Genomic DNA, 24,079 nt, shown 5'->3' on the forward strand with positions numbered 1-24,079 from the left:
TCTTCGGTGCAGCACCTTAGTTGTTCACTGATTGCTCTCTCATAGGTGCCTTGACCGGGGGGCTACAGTAGACCAAGGACTCCTTGCTCAAGCCAGCAAGCCTTACTCAAACCAGATGAGCCCACGCTCAAGCCGGTGACCTCGGGGTTTTGAATCTAGGTTCTCCACATCCCAGTTCGATGCCCTACCCAGTGCGCCACTGCCTGGCCAGGCTAGATGACATTTATTTTTAAATTGCGTTCCATAATGAGTTTTGTAATAATTCAGAAGGAAAAAAGTTAGTTTATTATTAACAATACACATATGAAAGACTAGACTAGCTATAAACTATATGCCATAGTAAAATCTAATCCAAATTTAAGATTTACATGTAAACATTTTTTGTCTTGAAAATATTTACAGATAACATTGTAATAAAGTAGAAAAGCCATGGACCACTCACCTCATTATTTCTTCTCGGTCTCCATGGCTAGCATGTTCTGCCTGTATCTTTTGTCTTAATTTATTAATTTCCTGGTCTAGAACTGATGCAGATTTTTGCACTTCTATCCGCTCTGGGCAGATCTGTCTTGCTTGCGACTTTTTCTCCTAAAATACCAAACATTTAATATCTTCTTTGAGCTAATAATTCATTGTATTTCTCGTGCCAAAACAGGCAAAGTAAAATTCTAAACTTAGGTTTATAAAATATATTTTAATTACACTTAGTATCAATGTAATTTATCTAAACTTTATATTGAGAATATAGTCCAGGGCCATTAAAAATCTTTAAAATTACATTCCTGTGTACATCTTTAATAATTTGTAAGGCCTCCAAAACTTCCTAATGAAAGTAATTTCAAGTAGCAGTTATGAAAAGTTTCGCATCCAGAGCACTGAGGTCAGGCAGAGATTTCTGTGTTTTGGGATGGACTTGAACCCCAAATAGTATTGAAAACTCAAACAAAAACACCCTCATCTTTGTAAAATACTAGAAAACTCAAAACCCTTTTATACATAGTACTTATTTTATATTCACAACATTCCATATAAATCTTGAAGAAGTAAGGCACTGGATTACAGACTTTTAAACATTTCTTAAGATATGCAAAGGCCAAGTTGGAATCTATCTCTTCTAGTTAGACCTAGGTTGCCTTCGGCTAATTTCCTCCAAACACAGGGCTGCTGCTGACAGCTGTCAACACGGCTGCTCAGTATGTAGCAGCGGACCTGCAGCCCAGCCCACTGCCAACTACACAGAGGCCGGGTGACTTTTCTGACACAAGATGCCAAACGAGGCAGTTAAGGAGCTCCATTAGCTGAGAAGGAGTGCCCTTCTCCTGGTCACTCAGGGGCACGGTGTCAAAACTCTGCCTGAAGTCCTCCTCATGTTGGTCTCTTTAAGTCCCCACTCTCTGGGAGTCCCTACGCCTCTTTCTCTCTTGATTCACCAATACCACTGTTATGTTATATGAAACAAGATACTCATCAAACAACTTGTCTATGTTTGGAAACACGACAGTAAGAAAAACGCACTTTAAAAATCAGGTCTAAAGCTATAAACAAAAAAAGTAAAAAAAAATGATGAATAACCTCTAGTTCTTTTTCCTTCATATCCAGTTCTCGTTTCTTTTTATTTAAAGTATCCAAGTGTTCTTTTTGTTTTTCTTCATAATGCCGCTTCCCTCGTTTTTGGTTATCTACTTCAGAATCAGCAAGGTTTAATTCATCCTGTTTGAAGAAAACCAAAATAATCTCTAAAAAAACCCCAGTTTTTAAAAAAATCACCAGCATAGCTATACAACTAATAGGACAGCTCCATAATGTGGACAGGGCTCTGCCGCTTCAGGCTGTGTTAGCGTTCATGTCCAGACGTGTCTCAACAGAAGTGAGGAGTGCCCCAAATGAAGAGGCCACAGGATTATATTCAAACTTTTATATGAAGTCTCTTTATACAATGGTGCTTTCAATTTTATTTTTGTAAGCAAGGTAGTTTGTGGGAAGTCACATTAGCCTGAAAAGACTTAAATTAGGCACAGCTTGGTGAAAAGTTTAGATTACATAGACACATAGACATTAATTACAGCAGCTTTCTCAAACAATGATCTACAGATCGACTCTATTATAGTAGGTGTGGATGTTTCACAAAATATAAAGTTTTCCTGAATTTGCCTTTGGAGATTTTATTTTAGATCTAGAATCCCTGAATCTCAATTTTTAAAAAGGCTCTTGATTTAAGTATACCCAAGGTAAGTTTAGACTCTCACAGAGTTTGTTCATTTGGTTTGATATACAAACATAAATGCTTAGAGCAGCTTTATTTGTAATAACCCCAAACTGGAAACCCATGTCCATCCATAGGTAAATTAATAAACTGTAATATATCAAAAAAAATGGAATACTACTTGGCAACAAAAAGGAATGAATTATTGATTCAGGTAAAAATATGGATGACCATAATAAAAAAATAACTTTTATTCTGTTCACTCTTTCTTTCAAAATATAAACAGTATATACACTAAGTGCTAGACAGTATATGTTATGTTCTGAAAAATGTTAAACCCCCCAAAAGGAAGAGCACATAATATGTGATTCCATTATATGTAATTCTACAAAATGTGCAGAATATAGTCATAGAAAGCAGACTGATGGCTGTCTGGGGACAACGGGCAGGAGGTGGGGAGGGGCAGATTACAAGGAAGCAGAACACTTTTGATCTTGAAGGATGTGTTCTTTTTTCTAATTGAGGTTTAACAGTTATATACGTGTCAAAATTTATGAAACCATACACTTATATGTGTCTTTACTCCATGTCACTTCTATTTCAATAAAAAGGCTTTGGATTTAAGAACCACTCAATTCAATTTTAGTTTGTTCATTTGTTTTTTAAGCCTCGCACTGGTCATATACACTATGATTATCATGTTCAGACTCAAGAATTACAGTTATAAACCAACAAAGAAACAATTATAAACCAAAACAGCAACCATGACAGATTATATGGAGACATCCCAGAAAGAAAAAGGGGTATTTAAATACTGAAAATATTTACCCCTCTAATAACAGAGGATTTAGGCTCTTTTCTAGGCTAAGAATATAATTTATTGCATCTTGTTCATACTGATAAAAATACCACCCATATAGTTTGATAACATATAGCTTTTATAAAAGAGTTCTATTAAAAATAAAAACGTTATATGAAGGATGAAAATAAGCTGTTCCTTTACTTCAAACAGAGATTTAAAAAATGTGTGCAATTAGTGTAGCAGGAGATATTACAGTTAGAAGTTGGAACAGCTTATGAAATAGAATGCTTGTTTTCTAAACACAGAACAAAGTTTTCTAATCATTTTTGGTAGGAGCTATGAAAATAAATAAGCCCACATTTGCTTTAGGGAACCAATCGGCTTTAGGGAACCGAAGGTGTAAACCTATCAGGACAAAGTTGTGCTGGTTAATCCTCCTAGTAACTTTGGGAAGGAAAAGAACTTCAGATGTTATTTATTGATCTCTTTCTTCACATTTACCATGGCTATCTGATTTTTCCTTGCATATTTAATAAATTTATGTCCTGGGTATTACCAAATTTAAAACTAAAAGGAAAGCAAGACAGTATTTCATTTCATTTATTTTCATTTTATTGGTGGTGAAATGAAAACTAGATATTAAAAGCAGGTTAATGGCCTTCATCCTGGTTTTTGGGTGAGGGATCGGATGGGTAAGGTCTAAATGAAACTTTGATGCAGCCCTAAACCTGTACAGTTTCTAACCTGTAAGAAGTTACAGCCTTTCCAAAATAGGCTAAGATGCTAGAAGGGACAGATTATTGAAAAATTTTCTTCTCTTGGATGCCTAAATAACCAGGTTTAATTACTTAGTGCCACTGAATAAATTGCTACTTGTTTCATATAAACCTACATTAACTATGATGGTTTATAAAACATAAAATCTTGAAATTTTCAAAAGCACAGTTGCTCTCGATTCAAATAAACTATCATTGTATCAGAAAGAGAAGCCTTCTGACTCCAATAATGTGGATCAGCTATCTTTATAGGCTCACTGTGGGTCACAAGCCCTGTCCAATAAGTTTAATTTGCAACCAAAGCATTCAGTTTGCAGGGTAATTAAAAATAAATGGTTCAAAATGAGAAAACCATTCACCACCCTTCAGATACAAAATGAACAAACATCCTAATAGCAAACAGATTATGTCTAGAAGCTGCTGATGTATGAATACAATTTCTCAGCAATTATTTTGTTAGCCAAATCCTCTCGGTCCTCTTGTTACTCGTGTGATGTGCTACTACAAAGGAAAATCTCTCTGCTACTAGCTGACTGCATGCAGGTTAACTGAAGGACTCACCTCCTAGCTTTCAGTTATTTGCAGCCAAGGGAAAGAGCTAAGATCAAGAATTCTCACTGCCTTCTGCCCATACTTTCTGCTCTTTAACTTATTTATGGACTCCCAATTCCAGGAGTTGCTTTAGCTTAGAGGTCCCTAAAAGAAGAGAATAGAGCTTAACTCTTCCTCATTTCTTGTTTTTAATTTTAAGCTGTCTGGGATAAATAATGTAGGCACTAATCTTCCTTTTTCTTATCATTTTGGCATATTTCATCATTTTGATTTTCACCCTGTTCCACACTTTACCCATTTAGAAAATGTTTTAGTCTTATCTTTGTTGTAACTTTACAGCTCTAATTCCTGAGTTCTGAATTCTACCCTGTCTATTCTAGATAATTTACATGTTGATTTTATTCTTTCTTATTTCTTCCTTCTAAAACCTAATTTTCTCCTTTTATCTTAGACTTTGTCCTTTGAATTCTTACTTTCTGTAACAACTACTCTTATTTGTCTCAGTATCATCTTTAATACGTTTTCCTTCCTCAAAACTTTAATATTTAAATTAAGTATTCTTCTTAATCAGCATCTATTTTCCTATTTTATATTCTTATAAGTAGGAAAAAAAATGAATCAACATTAGGTTATAATGGCAGAAATCCTTGCTCCATGGACGACTACAGAGAAATCTCCCACAGAGGAAAGTTATTTCTATGTAGCTACTCCTTTAACTTCCTCTAATAGTCTCTCAACTCTATTATGTTTTTTAAAATTTTTTAATAAACACAATTATAGTAAAGTTTTTTATGAATGCAAATTATTTTACTTTAAAAAGATCTAAATACACTTTGCTTCATATAAGATAATTAATTTTCTTGAAAAGAGGTACATTAGAGTGTTATCATAAAATACCCTGCTTCTCTTAAAATACGTTATTCATGCTTCTCAGTGTCTTATAAATAAAATGTAAAGTTCTAAGAATAATTGAGCTATTCATAAATATGACAATGATTATAAAATATTGATAATTAAGGTAACGAACAAGTTGGGGAAATTTACACAAATTAACTGATCACTAATTTAACTTTCCTAAATTTGGTTTCAAAAAGCATGTGTTAAAAACATCAGTTGACCTCAAGCTGGAACATGTTGGGACATGCCACCAGACAGGAACTGGGTGGCTCTATTTCGAGTTGGCTTGAGTTACTGAGGGAAGGCAGGACAACAGAACAGGCAAGCACAGAAATAGAGTGCACAGACAAGTCCCTGGCCCTGGCTCTAAAACAAGGGAAAGAATCAGAAAATAAAAAGGAACAAAAGCTGTAATCTTCAGGGAGTAACAGAAACTTGGCAATCTATTCTCAAAGAGGTATAAGCAGAAGCATTTATTTCTACTTGATCTACTCATGAGGGTATTATCTAGTGGGTACACTGCAAATACAAACCTAAGACATAAGATACAGATAGAATAACAGTAATATACCTTTAGTGGATCTGCCAGCTCTGACAGCTGATTAACTTTCAGTTTAATTGCCTCATACTTATTTTCTGCTTCGACTTTCAGACCTTTCAGATATTCCATCTCTTTTTTCTGTTGTTCCATATTTTCCTCAACCGTTTTCATTTTGATGTTATTTTCTTGAGCTTCATCTTCCTGGTTACATTTACAGAGCACACAGAATAAATTAAAAACTGTTTTTATCAGACTGAAAAACAGTACAAACAATTCTAAAAGAGGAGAAACCTCAGGCAACAGGCAAATCAGATCAAAGACAGATTTAAGGAATACTAGGGTGTTTTCATAGTTCTAATGATAAATTAGAAAATAGAACAGGTTAAAAAAATAGATGACATTTAGGATACAAATTGAAACTACTGTGCTTGTGGTCATAATCAAAAAGAAAGTTAATTCTACATACTCATTCTTCTTTCTTTCAAAATGCAGTGTCTATGAATACCTACCTACCTTGTGCCAGGCACTGTGTCTCAGATGCTGAGCGAACAAACAAACAAGACACAGTCCATACCTTTAAGAAACTTAGTCACAGATACAAGGACTTAAAGCAGAAGAATAAAAAGTGGAAAACAAGATTACTAATAAACAATGAGAACACACTCTCATTAGAGTAAAGCCGCGTGGGAGCAGGGACTCCACATGTCTTGTTCATCGCTGTGTCCCTCAGTAAGTAATATGTCAAACAGCACAGATACTAAATAATATTTACTCATTTTAACAACTCTGCCATCTATCTAATCCTGTTTACTGTAACTCAGGAAGCTAAGCTGAATATCATACACAGATGGCTGAAAACAAAATAAAAATAAGAGTAACAACCCAATTAATATAATATGCAAACCATTAACTTGCAAAGAGACCAGCTACAACTAAGATAGACGTTAACATTGATACTGATTAACTCCAAAAAACACCATGCTAGGCAGTTCGGTTTAAAATGGTACTATTTAACTGTAAGAGCACAACTGAGTTTTGATTAAGTCCTTTTTCACATAGAGATGACAAAATCAACATCAACACTTGCATGCAAGTGTTATATGGATAAACCAATAAGGAGCGGAAGGCCACACACCAGGTAGTGCCCACTTTATCTGTAAGTAGGAGACAGCAATCATAAAAAGTTGCCTTCATTAAAAGGATAAGAGAAAAGCTGAGAGCAGATGCTATAAAACTAAATGACCGCTTTGTCCTTTACAACATTCAACTGAGCAAAAGAATCTTACCAAGGTTGCAATATCTACAGACTGGTGTTCTTCTATATTCTCAAGTTCCTGAATTTCAGAAAAACTTTTTCTTATTTTTATCTGAAAGAAAGTATATTGGTTTTGTAACATAAAAAATAATTAAAAAATACACATCTAGAAAGAATATATTAATTCCTAATGTTTTACTCTATGTTACAGAATGATTCTGTATGTAATAAGTGATATGTTAGCTTTAAATGAACTAAAGTGAATTATGTAGCAAGTCTTCCATGATCAGCCTCATTGGTAGTCCATTCCCACACAAAAAAGATGTAAGTACTCCATTTTCACATTTCAAATGATGACAATGTTGAATCCATAGAGAAAATATTGTTCTGAAATATCCAGACTCATTTCTGGGAAGATTACACTAATCCACTGGTTCCCAGAGTATAATTCAGGTACCTCCTGGTGGCCTCTGGAAGTCCTTCAGGGGTTCATGAGGTCAAAACTATTTTCATAACAACACTAAGGTATTGTGCACCATTTTTACTATCATCTCACGAGTGTACAGGAGATTTATAACTCTGTGATGTATAATTATTGCAACAGACTGCATAAGGTAACAGGATAATTCAATTGAGTTTTATTAAGCCACATATCAGATATTTACTACAAAAATATAAAAATATCAGTCTTCTCACTAAATAGTTTTGGTTCTAGAAAGTTGTTTTTCATAAAAATGTTAGTTATGTTAACAAATAGCTTATTATTTTTTAAGTGAACTAATAAACTTAAATTTTATTTTAATTTTAAGAATGTAAATGCTGATAGATAAAACCCACCTATGAGAAAGCTCTTTAAGACTGTGAGGGCTTAAGGTCAAGTTTGAGAACTATTCTCTAATTAAATAAATGGTAGATTTTTTTTTTAAAAATTGCCCTGACTGGGAATTGAACTGGCAACCTCTGCACTTCGGTACAATGTTCTAACCAACTGAGCTCTCTGGCCAGGGCATGAATGGTAGAATTTAAAAAATAGCTTGGAAGAGGTAAATTGAGAAAACAAAATGTTTTATATTTTTGTACCTTTAACTCTTTATAGTGTAGTTGGCGCCTTCTAAAAAATTCTTCATTGCATTTAATATCCTTTTCAAGGGTAGACAAATGTTGCTGAAGATTTAATATCTGGGCCTTCTTATTTTCAATCTCATTCTCCAAGTCACTTGATAGAGATGATAAAAAAGACTTTAAATCTATTTCTGAAGATTAGAAATACTTTAGGTCTTTACAAATAAAAGCTTATTTTAATACCTTATTTGCAAAATCCTATTCAATCAAACCAGTTCTATATTCCTATTAAATTATTAACATAGAAAGAGAGTTAAAAAATATCTCAACAGCAGTCAGAGTTTACTTATTTCATAAAGCATGTATATGATTTCTGGGTGGCAGATGTTGCTCATAGTGATAGGCAGCTGTAGAAACAGAATTAAGACATGAAGGACTCAAATAAAAAAATCAGGAAATAAACCATCACATTACAACGTGCACAGGACACTATTCTGTCCATAGAACTAAGAACAGAAGAGTCTGGGAGAAATGACAACTGACTTGTATTCTGTAAAGTTGGTCAACAGCTGGACCAATGGGGAGGATGGAAAGAAATGTAAAACGGCACTGAGGGATGAACAGATACACTTGACAGTGAGCTCCACATTTACTTGAGCTGAAGAAATGCAATGAATGTGTGGGGAGTTAGAGCGAAGGAAAGAACAAGGAGAAGGGATGGGGATAAGGCAGCTGCCAATGCCAGGGAGGTCGGCGGCCAGCATCTGTCTTCAGAAAGCTTCGTTTCCTGCCTCATCCACCCAGGTCCCTGGCTCCCAAGTTCGGTGGCTGGTAAATGAGGACCACCTCCGCAGTTAGAAAAAACTCCTCTGGTGGAAAGTGTATGCCGTTTTTCAGTAAGATGCCTATTTTCCCTCATTAACATCCCTGAAATCATCTTTCAGTCCATGGCTGTATTTTATCATTTTTAGTGATATATAAAATAACACACCTTAAACTTAGAGAAATATTATAACTGTGTTACCTTTCTGAATTGTCAGAATTACAAAAGAAATCAGTAATTGTTAGCTCAATAAATGGCAAACAAATGATAAAAAGAAGAAAAGGAGAATAACTGTGGTATTTCTGGTAAAAATGGGGCTAAATGCAAAAATTTAAGATGGACCCTCAGGATTGAATAAGAAATGTTTATCATATATAAATCTGGACACTAATTAGCAAATAGTAATTTTGCTAAAACAACAAAAAATTTACCAAATAAATTTTGAAACTGAGAGCCTAAACCAAAAATAAAAATAATAATTATTATTAAACATTTTTCTGAATATTTAGAATAAATTTAAACATAATTTATATAAACAAATTGCTAAATTTTACAATTTCCTTTTTGCTAGGTAGGACAAACTCCGTTACATATTTTCATACAGTTCCTTAGTTTTTAAACACTTTTTACATGGACAAAGGACATGTGTTACCTAGTAAAATAGGTATGAAACTCAGTTCCGAATGTGAGAGCTATTGGTACGGGGCAGATACATGTTCTGTGAGCAGCCTACCGAACCAGCACGCTCCTGCCTCTCTAGCCCTTACTCTGCTCTGTCTCCTTACCACTTAACCTTGAACTAGTTAGTATTTGTTTATAGTCTACTACGTCCTCCTTCTTACTGTAAGCTTCAGGAGAGAGAAAGGTTTTTGTACTTTGTATCCTGTTGAATCTTGTGCCGAGACCATATCCTAGCACATTAGGTACTCATTCAGTATCTGTTTTAAAGAACATAAAAACATAAAGTCTGAAAAACAAACTCCAGAAAATTATATTAAAATGTTACGGTATTTTGAAAATCCAAAAATCCAGAGGTAATGTTTTAATGACCTTGCATAAAGCAGTGACCACACTGGTACCTGGTCTGAGAGCTTCCTCTCCCATTTCTTTCGCACCCCATGTGTATTGTCTTAAGTATACAGAATAATCATGGGATAATAAAACAAAGTCAGTATCTGTACTTAAGACTTGAAACCCTATGTCTATGAAGAAGCCACTTTGTTCAATATAAAATTGTAAAAAAAAAAAAAAATCACTTCAAAGTCAAGAGCCATTTTCCCAAGGGACCCTGTCACTGCTGAGTTGATGGAGGTATAGAGAAACAGTCTTTGAATAGTCATAGAATAAGGGGAAATTAGGGAATCTTTCTACTCATTTGGCAATCACTATTAAATAATCAACTTACATAATAAAATAAAATTAAAAAAATTAAGTCTTCTATCTTACTATATATGAAATATTAGTAATTGTTTATTAAAACTTTTTTGAACCACAAATTGTATATTAATAAATCAATAATAGTTATTTGGCAACAGCAATTAAATAATTTTAAAACGCATATATCCTCTGACTCAGCATTTTCACCATTAACAATTTAAGCTCTGCACATCCTTTCTTTTTTTTTTTCAATTAATTTTGTTCAAGCCCGTTATTTTGGCTTTTTTTTTTAATTTTTATTTTTTATTTATTCATTTTAGAGAGGAGAGAGATAGAGAAGGGAGGGAGGAGCTGGAAGCATCAACTCCCATATGTGCCCTGATCAGGCAAGCCCAGGGTTTTGAACCAGCGACCTCAGCATTTCCAGGTCGACGCTTTATCCACTGCGCCACCACAGGCCTGCACATCCTTTCAAAAGTCTGCCACCATACTTTTCTCACTGCAGCACTGTAATAAGGAGAAAATGACAATCCCATGTCCATCAATAGGGACGTGGTTAAGCAGATCATGGTACAGCCATGCAAAGAGGTAGTTCTAAATGTGCTGACATGAAAAGCTCTCCATGATGTAATACTGTGGGGGGAAAAAAACAAGATAGAGAAACCACATGTGCACTTATCTATGGCACAGATGAACCATGAAGACATTAAACCAAGAGAGGGCAGCCAGACCTTACAGGCCACTTTCAGACAGGTGCGGTTCTACATCTGTGGAGTTTCATCCCTTCTATCAGAAAAGTTCAATGCCAATTTAAAGTGTGTGCTGACTACCATGATACCAGTATCCACTGTGGTTAGTTCCCTTTGTGCTGCTCCCATAATCACACAGATGACTAGGATTTGAAAAAAGAGATCTATTTCAACAAAACTCTCATTTCCTTACCTATGTAAGTCATTTAGAATGACTTCAATTTTTACTCAATTTTCTTAGCTATTTCTTTTACTTATGACTAAGTTCTTCTACCTAAGTAACCTTTGAGATTATTAAGTTCCAACCCACCAATTCATTAACTGAATTAGTTTGGTTAAAAAATCATGTTTTTTCTTACCTAAAATTCTTTTTGCATGTTTTGAATCTTATTAAGTATAGTTTTTTGTTCAACCTTTCTGTCTCTCTCCTTTAGCACTCTGTTTCCAAGGCACATGTACTAAATGTGCCTGTTGATCTACAGTGTGGCGCAACTCAGAATACCAGTGAGAGACACAGTGCAGAGTTTGAGCCAGAATGTAAAGCAGGAGACTTGAACTTTCACCAAGAAAAGCAGCACAACTAAACACCAGGCACATTTGTCATGGGAATCAGCAACAGTGATGTAGCTGACCTTTATTTTGACTTAGCTCCTTATCCCCTGCAGACAGGTAGTAAGCCGGTCAAGAGAATACTGTTTATGTTCTTAGTCCAGAATACTGTCATCAAAATCATGATGGAAAAACAGCCAATAACCTAGAATTCTATATCCAGCTAAATGCTCTTTTAAGAGCAGAAAGAGATCCTTCACAATTCTTCATCAAGTGACTACCAATACAGTAATATAAAAGAAACTGAACCAAAAGGAAGCAGTAGGGATAGTACAGTGAAGCTGCAGTGACTACCAACCGTATTTCAGAATCCACATCTCTGCTTAGAAATTTAGGTCTTGTATATTCAGATGAATAGTAACGTCCTGCGAACACCTGATCGCCGTCAGCAGTAAAAGCTTCTCTACAATTCTTGGGTGGCTTCTGGGACTGCATTACTGCACGAGCTACAGAATTACTCTAAAAAAGAAATACATTTTTTAAGTTATGCTAAAACATTTCTGATGCACACAATCTCACAATGTTACCTGTCATTGCTTTAAGATTCAAGTATTTTTAAACATTCAAGTAAAGTAATTCCAAAAGTTAAATAAAAAAACTTTAAAAATCACTTTCAAGATTCAAAGAAGTAAACCTATCAAGAGTCTTTAAAACAACACAATTATACTTTAGGACAAACCGATACATTTTATTTTTAAATTCGATTATTGCTATCCATTTAAAATTAAAATGTATTTTAAATAACTTTTCACATGAAAATATTTACTTTACAACAGTTCATACAAATCTTATTTTTTCCAAATAACTTTATACCCTAAAAATGACACTGAATAGCAAATTTTAATACTGAATTATGTTGGAAAAGCCTGGGAATATTTAAGCCCCAGTGGAAATTAAAAAAACAACAACAAAAAATGAACTAGGCCTGACCAGGCGGTGGCATAGTGGATAGAGCGTCGGACTGGGACGCGGAGAACCCGGGTTCAAGACCTGAGGTCACCAGATTGAGCACGGGCTCATCGAGTTTGAGCAAGGCTCTCCAGCTTGAGCCCAAGGTTGCTGGCTCGAGCAAGGGGTTACTCGGTCTGCTGTAGTCCCACCCCCGGTCAAGGCACATATGAGAAATCAATCAATGGACAACTAAGGAACCACAACAAAGAATTGATGTTTCTCATCTCTCTCCCTTCTTGTCTGTCCATCCCTATCTGTCCCTCTCTCTGACTCTCTCTGTCTCTGCCACAAAAAAATAAAATAAAATAAAAGTGAACTAGGCTTTAAGGAACATCAAGTCAACCTCTCTGGGCACAAATTTTTACAATAGAACTTTATTATTTCCTTTCACATATCCTTTTAAAATACGACAGAGCCAAGCCCACAAATAATTACAACATGAACTTACAAAACACACACACAGTGGATTACCAATACCATTACTTCTCAGTTTCCTTTATTGAAAAAACACACTATTGTGCTTGTCTTGATTACAGATTTGTTTTATATTTCCTTATTCCTTCCCAGCAAATTTATGCCAATAATAAAACACAATATGTAGATTGAATCCAACAAATATATAAATATACACATACAGATAAAGAGTAAAGCCTGACCAGACAGTGGCGCAGTGGATAAAGCGTCAAACTGGGATGCGGAGGACCCAGGTTCGAGACCTCGAGGTCACCAGCTTGAGTGCGGGATCATCTGGTTTAAGCAAAGCTCACCAGCTTGAGCCCCAGGTTGCTGGCTCGAGCAAGGGGTTACTTGATCTGCTGAAGGCCCGCGGTCAAGGCACATATGAGAAAGCAATCAATGAACAACTAAGGTGTCGCAAGGAAAAACTGATGATTGATGCTTCTCATCTCTCTGCGTTCCTGTCTGTCTGTCCCTACCTATCCCTCTCTCTGACTCTCTCTCCGTCTCTGTTAAAAAAAAAAAAAAAGAGTAAATATTGATTTTACAGCACTCAAATTTTTAAGAAAATAGATTCATAAAATATCAAGTACTTATTTAAAAAGAATGATAATCATACATGCATCTGTAAGGGTATATAAAAAATGAATTTGGCAGGCAATCAAGAAAAAAATGAACAAAAAATTTTAAAGTATCATTGTAAGGCCAGTTGCCATGGCCACCATCATAGCCGCCTGGCCCAGACAGGTTCGCATCTGATTCTGACAGATGGTAATGAAACAATGGAGTCAAGAACTGGTGGGTCATTAGCTTTAATCCTAGCTTGTACCTGGCGGGCAAGAAATACACACACTGGGAAAATACTTCCCTTTCCATTCAGGGCACCCAAAGTCACTGACTTATCTAAGTATTCCTAGAATGAAGGGTTTCTACCTCACAAGCCTCATTCACCTCTGTTCCCCATTGTAAAGCCAGTAGCCATGGCCACTATCACAGCCGCCTGGCCCATGCAGGTTCGCATTGGATTCGGACAGTTAGTAAAGAAACAATGGAGCCAAGAACTGGTGAGCCATCATCTTTAATCCTAGCTTGTACCGGTGGGCAAGTAAAAACACAAACTGGGCTCCAAAACCCACTCATTCAGTGCTCACAAAGCTACTGACTTATCTGAGTTTCCTAGTATCAAATGTTTCTAGCTCACCAGCCTTATTCACCTCTGTTCCCATCTCCTTCTCTCTGCACAAACTGGCTTCTCCTTCAGCACTCCACCATCTTGGCTGCTTCTCCTGGCCTCCTCCACGTGGCTCTCCTACAGCATGGGCTTTTCCTAGAATGTAATCACTCTTCCCTTTAAAACCTTTTGGCACGAAAGCCCTCTTCCAACACATATTAACATAATTATGCCTATCCCAAGCAGGAAGGGCAACTGAGATTATCACCTGGGCGACAGGCTTCCACGTGGGCAGTGCCATCTTTAATAAAGTGAGCATAATATATTTTATCTGCCCAACACCCATCTCCTTCTCTCTGCACAAACTTGCTTCTTCTTCAGCACTCCGCCATCTTGGCTGCCTCTCCTTTGCAATGCTAATTTCAGGAACAGAGAGAGAGAGAGAGAGAGAGAGAGAGAAAGCGCCCCTGTTCTGCCCCATTTTATAGTGTAGAAATCAAAACCTTTAATCCAGTATACAACAAATAAGGAAGTCTCTGATGCAAAGTCACTTATCTGAGGCATAAATGGGATTCCTCATAAGAGTGCACCACCCCACATCATGAACATTCAAGAGTGTGGGGAAAAGCTTAGTTTTGAAAAGATCTTAGTATTTAAAGGGCAGGAAAGGCTTAGTCTTAAAACTAAGCCTTAGCCTATAATAACTTTGCCGGCTTACAGCCTGTCTCCCACACCCAATGCAAACTATAAGCGAGCAAACATATGTATCATATTTACAAACTTATTTGACCAACAATCATGCATCAAAAGAACATAAATTTGTGGAATTATTTTACAACAAATAGATGGAATAAAGTTCCCTCAGGCAGAAAACACACAAACCACCAGCTCTATATTGTCCTATAGATTTTCTTATGAGGTGAAAGTACAATGATGAAACTTCAACAACTCTGTGTGACACAGGAGGGAAACAGCAATTTATATAACCTACTTCGGTTAGGAAAACAAATAACAAAATACAGCAAGCATCTGGTCTTACTTTGATTAGTAGCACTGTTTCTATGCCTCTCATGTCAATGAGGCTATTTGCAACAACTGCGTTGTCTATTTCCAAAGCAGTCAGAACCGTCGGGAACTCTGGGTGATAAGCAGCTCTAGGTGACAAAAATATATAATAATTAATATATCAAACTTCAATTATCTATAAACATACCTATATATAAAAATAGGTGAGTAGATGATAAGATGGTGAAAATATCTGATACTAGAAAAAGCAGGTTTTAGGATAGAAATCAGGAGATTGGCTTTTACATATATTACATTTGAATGTCTAAAGGACATTCCTCCACTCCAGATGCAACTAGCTTGGCAGGGGTCACTGTTACCATAACAATGTTGCCTGGCAGCACAGCTGAAATTTCACTTTTTTGAGGTTTTAGAAACCAGGGATCAAACTAGAAATTAACATAAGGTCAAATTCTCATGCAAACAAAGAAAACACTTCCTCTTATCTCTCATCCTTATTTCTAGTATAAAAATAACATGTTAGGCAGTCACTCCAGCCAAAAACCTAGTAGTCATCCTGAATTCTTCCTTCTCTTACATTCAAGTAACAAGTATTACTGATTTCATCCTAAATATCTCTTTTCATCTATTCATTACTATCCATAATGCAAATGCTATTTTTTGTAGAATCATTTATGATGTCATACCTTCATGCACTTTGCACATAAAATTCTATTTGCCTGAAAGGCAATTAACAAACTCAATAGCTAGAAGACTAATCATTTTTCCTCTCTCCTCCGATTTCTTCCCTAACCTACCTACTAACACGTAAGTACCCCCTCATCTCAACTGCACTTACACCTTGTAATCCACTTCTACCAGAGATGACAGACAATAAATTAGAAAACATGTAACTACTTAGGAGGGAAATGGCCAGGCAGCCAGCACCCAGTAGAGGCCCCCTTAGGTGCTGTGCCCTGAGAAGGCTCGTCAAGGGAAATCAAAGAAAACAATCACAGCTCTCTGAAATCTTCAAAGCACCATGACCTTCCAGCGCCCAAGTTCTTCTTCAATACCTCCCTCTTTATTTGGCTAGCTTGGCACCATTGCCCTCATCGGTGTAATTTCTGTGCCCCACTCCAGCTAGTCCACTGTACTGTCTCCTACAACAGACCTCATGGGCAGAGAATATCTCTCTTGTTTATCTACCTGAAATTAAAGAAGTAGTTTGATATAATTTCACAAATCAGTAGTGTAGATATGATTAAGATAAAAATGTGTTAATTCTTTGTGAGCTTGCATGTGATGAAGCAAACCAGAAATGGTATTTACTGGTAACTGCTGATGCCTTACCTGTGTCTTATATCATATATGTCGTTCCGAAACTCTGAAACGATTATCTGTGGCCGTGAGATCCCTCCTGGTAAATAAAACTTTCTCATCAGTGCCTGCAGTACTCTTTCATCAGAATGATTATGGCAACAATAGGCTTGCAGAAGTCCTTTTAAACAAGATTCAATAGCCAAAGCAAGTTCAGGGTCCCGAAGATGAATGCAAGCTCCTAAAAGTAAGAGAAAATTATTAAAAAGCTCATGAATACTTATTTTAAAATATTAATGTAACTATATTTTTATAATAGTTAATAGTAATTTTTAAATATTTTCATATAAAGCAGCTTAAATAATATTATAAATGTTATTTTAACTGAATGGGAAATCCCCCACACCCATTGAATACACTGGGGAGAAAACCCACTAAATCTTCTGAAAAAAGCTGTCCAACTCTAATGTAAATCTACAGTGGTTTTTCTATTTAAGTTTATATTATTTGAGCCTTTGAATGGTATTTTGAAAATCAATCAAAAGATTTATAGATTCTTTTTTATTTTCTATAAAACTGATTAATACTGGAACTTGAGACTTACAGAGAAAAAAAATGCCTCGTTCATTGAAATGAATGTCGGCATAGACCTACATATGTAGAGACATTACAACAATACAGTAGTACATAATATTATACTTATATAGTAATATAGTACTTGACTAACAAAATATTTATATATACACCGTCATTTTTACCTAATGACATGTAGAATTAGAGAGAACTCCTTAGGACCCTGGTCGGCAAATTGTGGTTCACGAGCCACATGTGGCTCTTCCACAAAATACCACGTGCGGGCGCTACCTCGATAAGGAATATACCTACCTATATAGTTTAAGTTTAAAAAATTTGGCTCTCAAAAGAAATTTCTATCATTATACTGTTGATATTTGGCTCTGTTGACTAAAAAGTTTGCCGACCACTGCCATAGGAGAACTCAACTGACATTTAAAAACCTCATTTATATATGGAGATAATTAACCCCTGATTTTACAGTTGAAAGAGGACTTAGAAACAATGTTGTCCATCCTTAATAGAAACTAAGAAAAAGACAAGTCATTCTATAAAGGTTACACAAGACTCAGCGGCTAAGTGTCCTTTCAAACATATCTTGCTGTCACTGGATTTTCCTACTAATCAGTTATATTCAAGTTAGTTCGTTTATTTAATCAGGGGAAAAAAATAAAAATGAGAGTATTTAACTATAATTCCTTTTCCTTTTCCTAAGTTCTCTTTCTTTTGACTATTTTATGCTTTAAAGATCGAAAAGGAAAGTTACTAAATTTAAGGTGACTCATCATTTCTTAAAATATGTACAATTAAAATTCACACATAACTATATAGCTCTTTAATAACAGAGTTTTAAAACAAGATTCAATCCTTTTCCTGAAAATAAAAACTTCTTTCTAATGTTTATTATACCCTGACTAAATGGGACAGGTACCTAAGGGGCCTACAGGTTTATAGGTAAACTGCCCACGTCGATAAGCTTCATCGATTGCTTTAAGAAGAGCTGGAACGTGAGGGCCAAATCGTTTCAGTCGATCAGTTTTACTATCTTTCAGGTCTTTCAATTGCCTCTGGTTATAGTTCAGTGTATGCTTTACATCTAATTCTTCTCTCCTAAACCAGAAAAGTGGAAGAACAGAACAGATATGTGACAGTTATCCAGAAAGATTCAGCCTTTTCCTCTAAGAACTGTATACCAACAAATGACCCAGTAACCCTATAAACTAAAAGCAGGTGTCTTTACTTGAAAATTGTGTCACTAGAGCAAAATAGTCAGAAATCCTCCAAACCTAGCATGAAAAAAAAATGCACTAATGGAGGATTAGAAAAAATAGAAGTTGTCCTACTCTACAAGGGTAAGAAAGGTGTCCTAGAAGCAATTTAAAAATACCCCTTATGTAGAGAAAACAAACAAACAACCCCCCCATGCTTTCTCTCTTCCTATGAAGAGCAAAACAATATGATTTTCAGATAACAGAAACTTACCTAATTCTAGTATGTTCTTCTTTGTCTTTTTCTATGGTTTGCTGAAACTGTTCGAGCTCTTGATTGACAAAACATTCTTCATCCTGTAAGACCTTTACTTTCTTTTTTAACAAAGATATTTTTTTTTGCCTTTCCAACCGCTCAGGTTCCAAAGACTGATCAGCACTAAAAGTAAATAATCCAAATGGAAAATGTTACATGAAAAACCTAACACTTAAAATACATAAAGCAATGTGATAAAAATCCCTTTAGTAATAATACAGAAAACAGTCCATTTCACCTAGACTACTTCATTACAAAATGAAGTAACCATAAAAACTGCAAAGTACTATCTTACCTTTTCTTGAGTTCCTCAATTCTTTTGCAGAGCTGCTCATCATCTTTCTTTAATGCTCTGTACTCATTTAGGGACCGGTTATATAATACCTGACAGAAAGTTAGACACAACTTTAGCAAAATAAAAAAATAAACATCCCATTCAAGTTCACCCTGTCAAGTCTTTAAATCCGAGGCTGAATAGAAGCAGAAATACCTACCTATATAAAAGTACATAAATGGCCGAATGAAACCATTAACTTAAAAACTTCTTAAAGCAACAAAGAATTGTTCACAATTACAAAACCTCTACTTTTAAAAACCAGCGACCAGTATTTGTGTTTGCCACGAGGCTTGCAGCACCCCGGCAGAACTGGTCTCACCTCCGCTTCATTGTAGGCCTTCTTCTTGGCAGTAACATCCACTTTCAACGCCATGCATTCTGGGGCTCGTGCATTTGTCTCCTCACTTATCTTTTCCAGTTTATCTTGAATATCCTTGTATTTTTTTTCTGCGTCTTTAAGCCTGACCTTTAAAAAAATAACATTGTTGGTGGATATTTTATTTTTCTTTAATAAACAGAAATTTTAAAAATTATATATGGTTCACATCCCAATAATAAACTTGATTTCATACTGACTAAATAAACTCAAGACATCAGGCAAGCAAACATAATTGTATAAAATATTAAAATGTGGCCCTGGCCGGTGGCTCAGTGGATAGTGTTGGCCCAGCGTATGGATATCCCGGATTCAATTCTTGGTCAGGGCACACAGGAGAAGCGACCATTTGCTCCTCTCCCCCTCCTACTTTTCTCTCTCTTCCCCTCTCGCAGTCAGTGGCTCCAATGGTTTGAGCATCGCCCCAGACAGGGGTTGTGGGGTGGATCCTGGTTGGGGTGCATGAAGGAGTCTGCTTTACTATCTTCCCTCCTTTCACCTAAAAAATACTAAACTATAATTAAATTTTAATTCCACATTCCCAACAAATGTGCTATCTTCTGGGGATACAAAGATGCCATAACAATTGTCTTTAAATAACACAATTAAGGAAAAACAAAGTTTAGCAGAGAAATAGGCATGCAAATTGAGCATATGGTTTGAATACAATAATGCTCCATTAGGTATGTCTGTAATTGTGGAAGCATAAAGAAAAAACCTGTAGGTCTGCCAGAAAGTGTAAGGCATGCCTTCAAAGCAGGGGAGCATTTGAGCTAAGGCTTAAAAAGATGAATGAAGATGTACCAGGAAAGAAGTTGGGAAAAGGTATTAAGAGACAGATGATAAAGCATGCAGAAAGGAATTGACACCCATTTTAGGAATTAAACACACTTCTGGAGATTCAGCTGAGAAGGTAGTGGTGGAAGAGGAAGACGACAGGGTAGAAGTGTCTTAAATGTCAAAAACGATCAGCTTACAACTTAACCGTCTCAACAACAGGGAGAGAATAAATACATGACCAGATCTGTATATTAAATCACTTTGAAAGCACAAAGAAGGCAGCATGGAGGGGAAAATTAAAGGAGATGATTTCGGTAAGAGGTTAATATAATATTCTGAAGTAAAAATAATTAGGTGCCAAATGGGGCACTGATAACAGAAATGGATTAGAAGAGACAGTATGAGAACAATTTATATCAGGAATCAGCAAACCTTCTATAGAAAGAGCCAGACAGTATCCACCTCAGGATTTGTGAGCCTTATTATCTCTGTCACAGCTATTCAACCACACATGTTAAGTTTAAAGTGTCTGGAACATATATGTAAAGCTATGAAGATAGAAATTTGAATCAAGTGCTCACGATAAACATGTGAATAGGAAATCTAGATCAAGGAATTATAAATATGCAGGATATTCAAGAAGCATTATAAAGAATGATAACAATGTTCTATTATTAAAACATTGATAGTATAATCTGTATGTTTTTATAAAAATTGAAGTTGGCCTACATGTTATACAAACTAAACATAACTCATATATTTTCAGTTATCAGTTAGGTTAACACATGTTTAAAGTCTGCTTTAGACACAATTCACTCAGAAACCTTCTACTCAGTAGTCATTCTATAGTCAATAAACACATATATATTATGGAAAAAGTTTTATGTCAGAGAGAGTGGGCAGAACATAAACTTATAATTAGATAGCCCTATCCTCCAGAAAGTTACCATTTACTACATACAGTGCCCAGACACTTAAGTGATGGAAATACCTACAGAAGTAGGTATCACCTAGCCTCAAGATTCTCCTTTTCACATTTGAATATAAAAAGTAAGCATCTATTACTCAAACTGGACTCCATTTTTAGATTGTTGAATACCTAAAGAGAGAAGTGATTTGAGGTTTTCCCCTATGACAAGCTAAGAAATGAAGTTAAGAATATGGTGAAAATTTCAGAATATTCTCTCAGAAATGAAAATGTGAGGTGAGAAAAGTGAGTGGGGTTGAACTTCCATTTCCTTCCATAAAGAGGGAGTACGGAACTCAGCCCAGAGATCACTAAGTAATGTGCTACACCTTTAGCTTTCCTGTGGTTTTTACATTCTCATCTATTACCTTTGATGGGTCAATGTCATAACCCTTAAAAGAAAAAGATCTGCTTAACTTGAGGGCATACAGAAAAAAGCAAGGTGGGGAAGATAGCATCTTCTACTACACCCAAACTTGGGGCCAACATTCCTAAGTAGCACAAAATACTAAGAGGTAAGTCAGCCACACTGAGTCTGGGGGTGGTGGTCAGGGGGTCCTATACACAAAGAAAAGGCTGAGAGCCCATCTGGCACAACAGTGCGAACAGTTCCGCAGTGCTGGCCACATACTCTTGTGCAAATACTGAAGACCACTGACCTGTAAATTTTGCAAGGGTGAATTGTATGGTATTTGAAGTATATCTCAATAAAGCTGTTGAAAAACAAACGGAAAGGCCAGTATAAACAAGGGACCTGCCGTGTCGTAAAAAGGTCCATGTGGAAAGACCCCAACAGAAAACGACTGTCTTTATTTACCACTCAACCAGCTTCTTCCTCAAGGCCAGGTGGAAAACTTTGTGACTTTCTCGAATCTTAGATAAATAATATCATTCTACCCATCAATCTAAGGGGCTCTTAGATCTCAGGTTGAAATTAACCTTAACAAACCTAACAACTTACGTTTTACCCATATAAAATCCTCTGACAGTTCTGGGCCCTAAAACTCAGTTCCCTAAAAGTTTCATGTTTGGCTCTGAGGTCTTACACTACATGATACTTAGCTTTAATGCTTTTCTAACTGAGTATTATCCTAGCACTCTTATTTCTCAAGTCATCTTTGGTTTCTATTCCTTTGTGAATCCAAAAGTAAAAGCTTCAAGCTCTATCCATTGTTCCTATGCAGAATATTATTTTTACTTTGTTTATAAATCTATGGGGTATTTGTAGTCATTAGCATGACAACTAATAGGACAGTTAATGACTTTTAATTGTTCCATCCATTATAGAATTTGTTAAAGAATTTTAATATCAAAATAAGCCAACTTTTTAACTAAAAGTTAATGTTATGCACAACTTCAGAAGTATGTTCATGCTTGCCTTTATAATAAAAATAACTATCAAAAAAAAAAAAGCTTCAAGTTCTAATAGTTCTACTCAGTAACAAGGTCCCATTGTCCACATTCATGAATTTAGAGTCCTACAGCATTAGCTTGGACAGGCTGATCATATTCAAATAGTGTACTATTTTTAAAAGACAGTTGCCACAATACTCCTTGAACAAAAATTTGGGCTTCCTTTGCTTAATAAATTCAAATCAGCCCTGGCCGGTTGGCTCAGCGGTAGAGCGTCGGCCTGGCGTGCGGGGGACCCGGGTTCGATTCTTGGCCAGGGCACATAGGAGAAGCGCCCATTTGCTTCTCCACCCCCCCTTCCTCTCTGTCTCTCTCTTCCCCTCCCGCAGCCAAGGCTCCATTGGAGCAAAGATGGCCCGGGCGATGGGGATGGCTCCTTGGCCTCTGCCCCAGGCGCTAGAGTGGCTCTGGTTGCGGCAGAGCGACGCCTGGAAAGGGCAGAGCATCGCCCCTGGTGGGCGTGCCGGGTGGATCCCAGTCGGGCACATGCGGGAGTCTGACTGTCTCTCCCCGTTTCCAGCTTCAGAAAAATACAAAAAAAAAAAAAAATTCAAATCAGGTAAATATATAAGTTGAAACTGCTACTTTTGTAGGTCATAAATAATCTAATTCAGCTATTTCATATGATTCAACCTACTAAATCTGAATTTAAAAACTAATTACCAGCTGTTCTTCCATTTTCCTTTCAAGTCTAGCAGCACGATCTTCTCCAATTTTGATATTATCTCTAATAGCATTCAACTGTTTTTCAATTTCATTAACCTGGAAAGAAATTATATAGTAAATCACTAACTGTAACCAAAGATACTCTTTACGGTACAAATATAGGTGAATAAATAAGTGACAATTACCACTGCCCAAGCCATTTCATGTTTCAAGTATTCTAAATCAGTCTTCATTGTACTTAAGCCAGCCATATTTTGAAAACGTTCTTCTTTCTCTAAACAGTTGCGCTTCAGCTCAATAAGTCGCTATAAAAAAAAGGATATTATTTTTTACTAACATTGAAAAGACAAGACTTTTTACATAGGTATTTCTTTTGAATACATTGCCTAAATAAGTACTAAAAGAGATTTGCTAGGAAATGACTTTTTTGGTTCTTTGGTATAGTTTACTAGGTAATTTTATTAATTTCTGCACTATAAAAATGGCCAAATACTCTTCATATGAAGAACAACAAAGAAATAAAAGGGTTAAGACAACACAAGTATAAACAAGTCACAAAATACTTTACCATCTTATCTCTATTCCACATTTGATACACAGACTGATATATTTTCTGGGCAAAGTGCATCCCGTACCATTCGAAACATATTGGAAGGTTCAGAAGAAATTTATTTCCAAAAATCAAATAAAGTAGATTTTTAAAGAGATCCAAGCTCTCTCTTAATAAATAAAATGATCAAATAAGTATTAAATATGACATCAGAACAGTCACTAAAGTGGCTCCTAGATTTTATATTCTGCACACCTGGATAGACAGCCTATCCACCTCTTTACACTCACATTCAACTAGAGTCTTATACTGCTCATTGTACTGTTTCCCTATCCAAGTCACTT

General features: G+C 36.0%; 1 protein-coding gene across 1 annotated transcript in view; it reads right to left on the reverse strand.

Annotated features, from left to right (window-relative positions):
• The window catches only part of SMC6 (structural maintenance of chromosomes 6), a 66,604-nt gene that overhangs the window by 12,694 nt on the left and 29,831 nt on the right, over window positions 1–24,079 (reverse strand). Inside the window, exons 9-22 of the mRNA XM_066235346.1 lie at window positions 23,371–23,490; window positions 23,183–23,281; window positions 19,303–19,449; window positions 18,942–19,030; window positions 18,605–18,769; window positions 18,054–18,232; window positions 16,583–16,790; window positions 15,264–15,378; window positions 11,945–12,105; window positions 8,107–8,242; window positions 7,058–7,138; window positions 5,802–5,972; window positions 1,573–1,710; window positions 443–588 (exon numbers count right to left, since the gene is read on the reverse strand). Of these exons, the coding sequence (XP_066091443.1) occupies window positions 443–588; window positions 1,573–1,710; window positions 5,802–5,972; window positions 7,058–7,138; window positions 8,107–8,242; window positions 11,945–12,105; window positions 15,264–15,378; window positions 16,583–16,790; window positions 18,054–18,232; window positions 18,605–18,769; window positions 18,942–19,030; window positions 19,303–19,449; window positions 23,183–23,281; window positions 23,371–23,490 (1,955 nt within the window). The remainder of the gene's footprint in view (window positions 1–442; window positions 589–1,572; window positions 1,711–5,801; window positions 5,973–7,057; window positions 7,139–8,106; window positions 8,243–11,944; window positions 12,106–15,263; window positions 15,379–16,582; window positions 16,791–18,053; window positions 18,233–18,604; window positions 18,770–18,941; window positions 19,031–19,302; window positions 19,450–23,182; window positions 23,282–23,370; window positions 23,491–24,079) is intronic.

The sequence above is a fragment of the Saccopteryx bilineata genome, chromosome 6 (assembly GCF_036850765.1).
Source record: "Saccopteryx bilineata isolate mSacBil1 chromosome 6, mSacBil1_pri_phased_curated, whole genome shotgun sequence".
Classification (NCBI taxonomy): Eukaryota; Metazoa; Chordata; class Mammalia; order Chiroptera; family Emballonuridae; genus Saccopteryx; species Saccopteryx bilineata.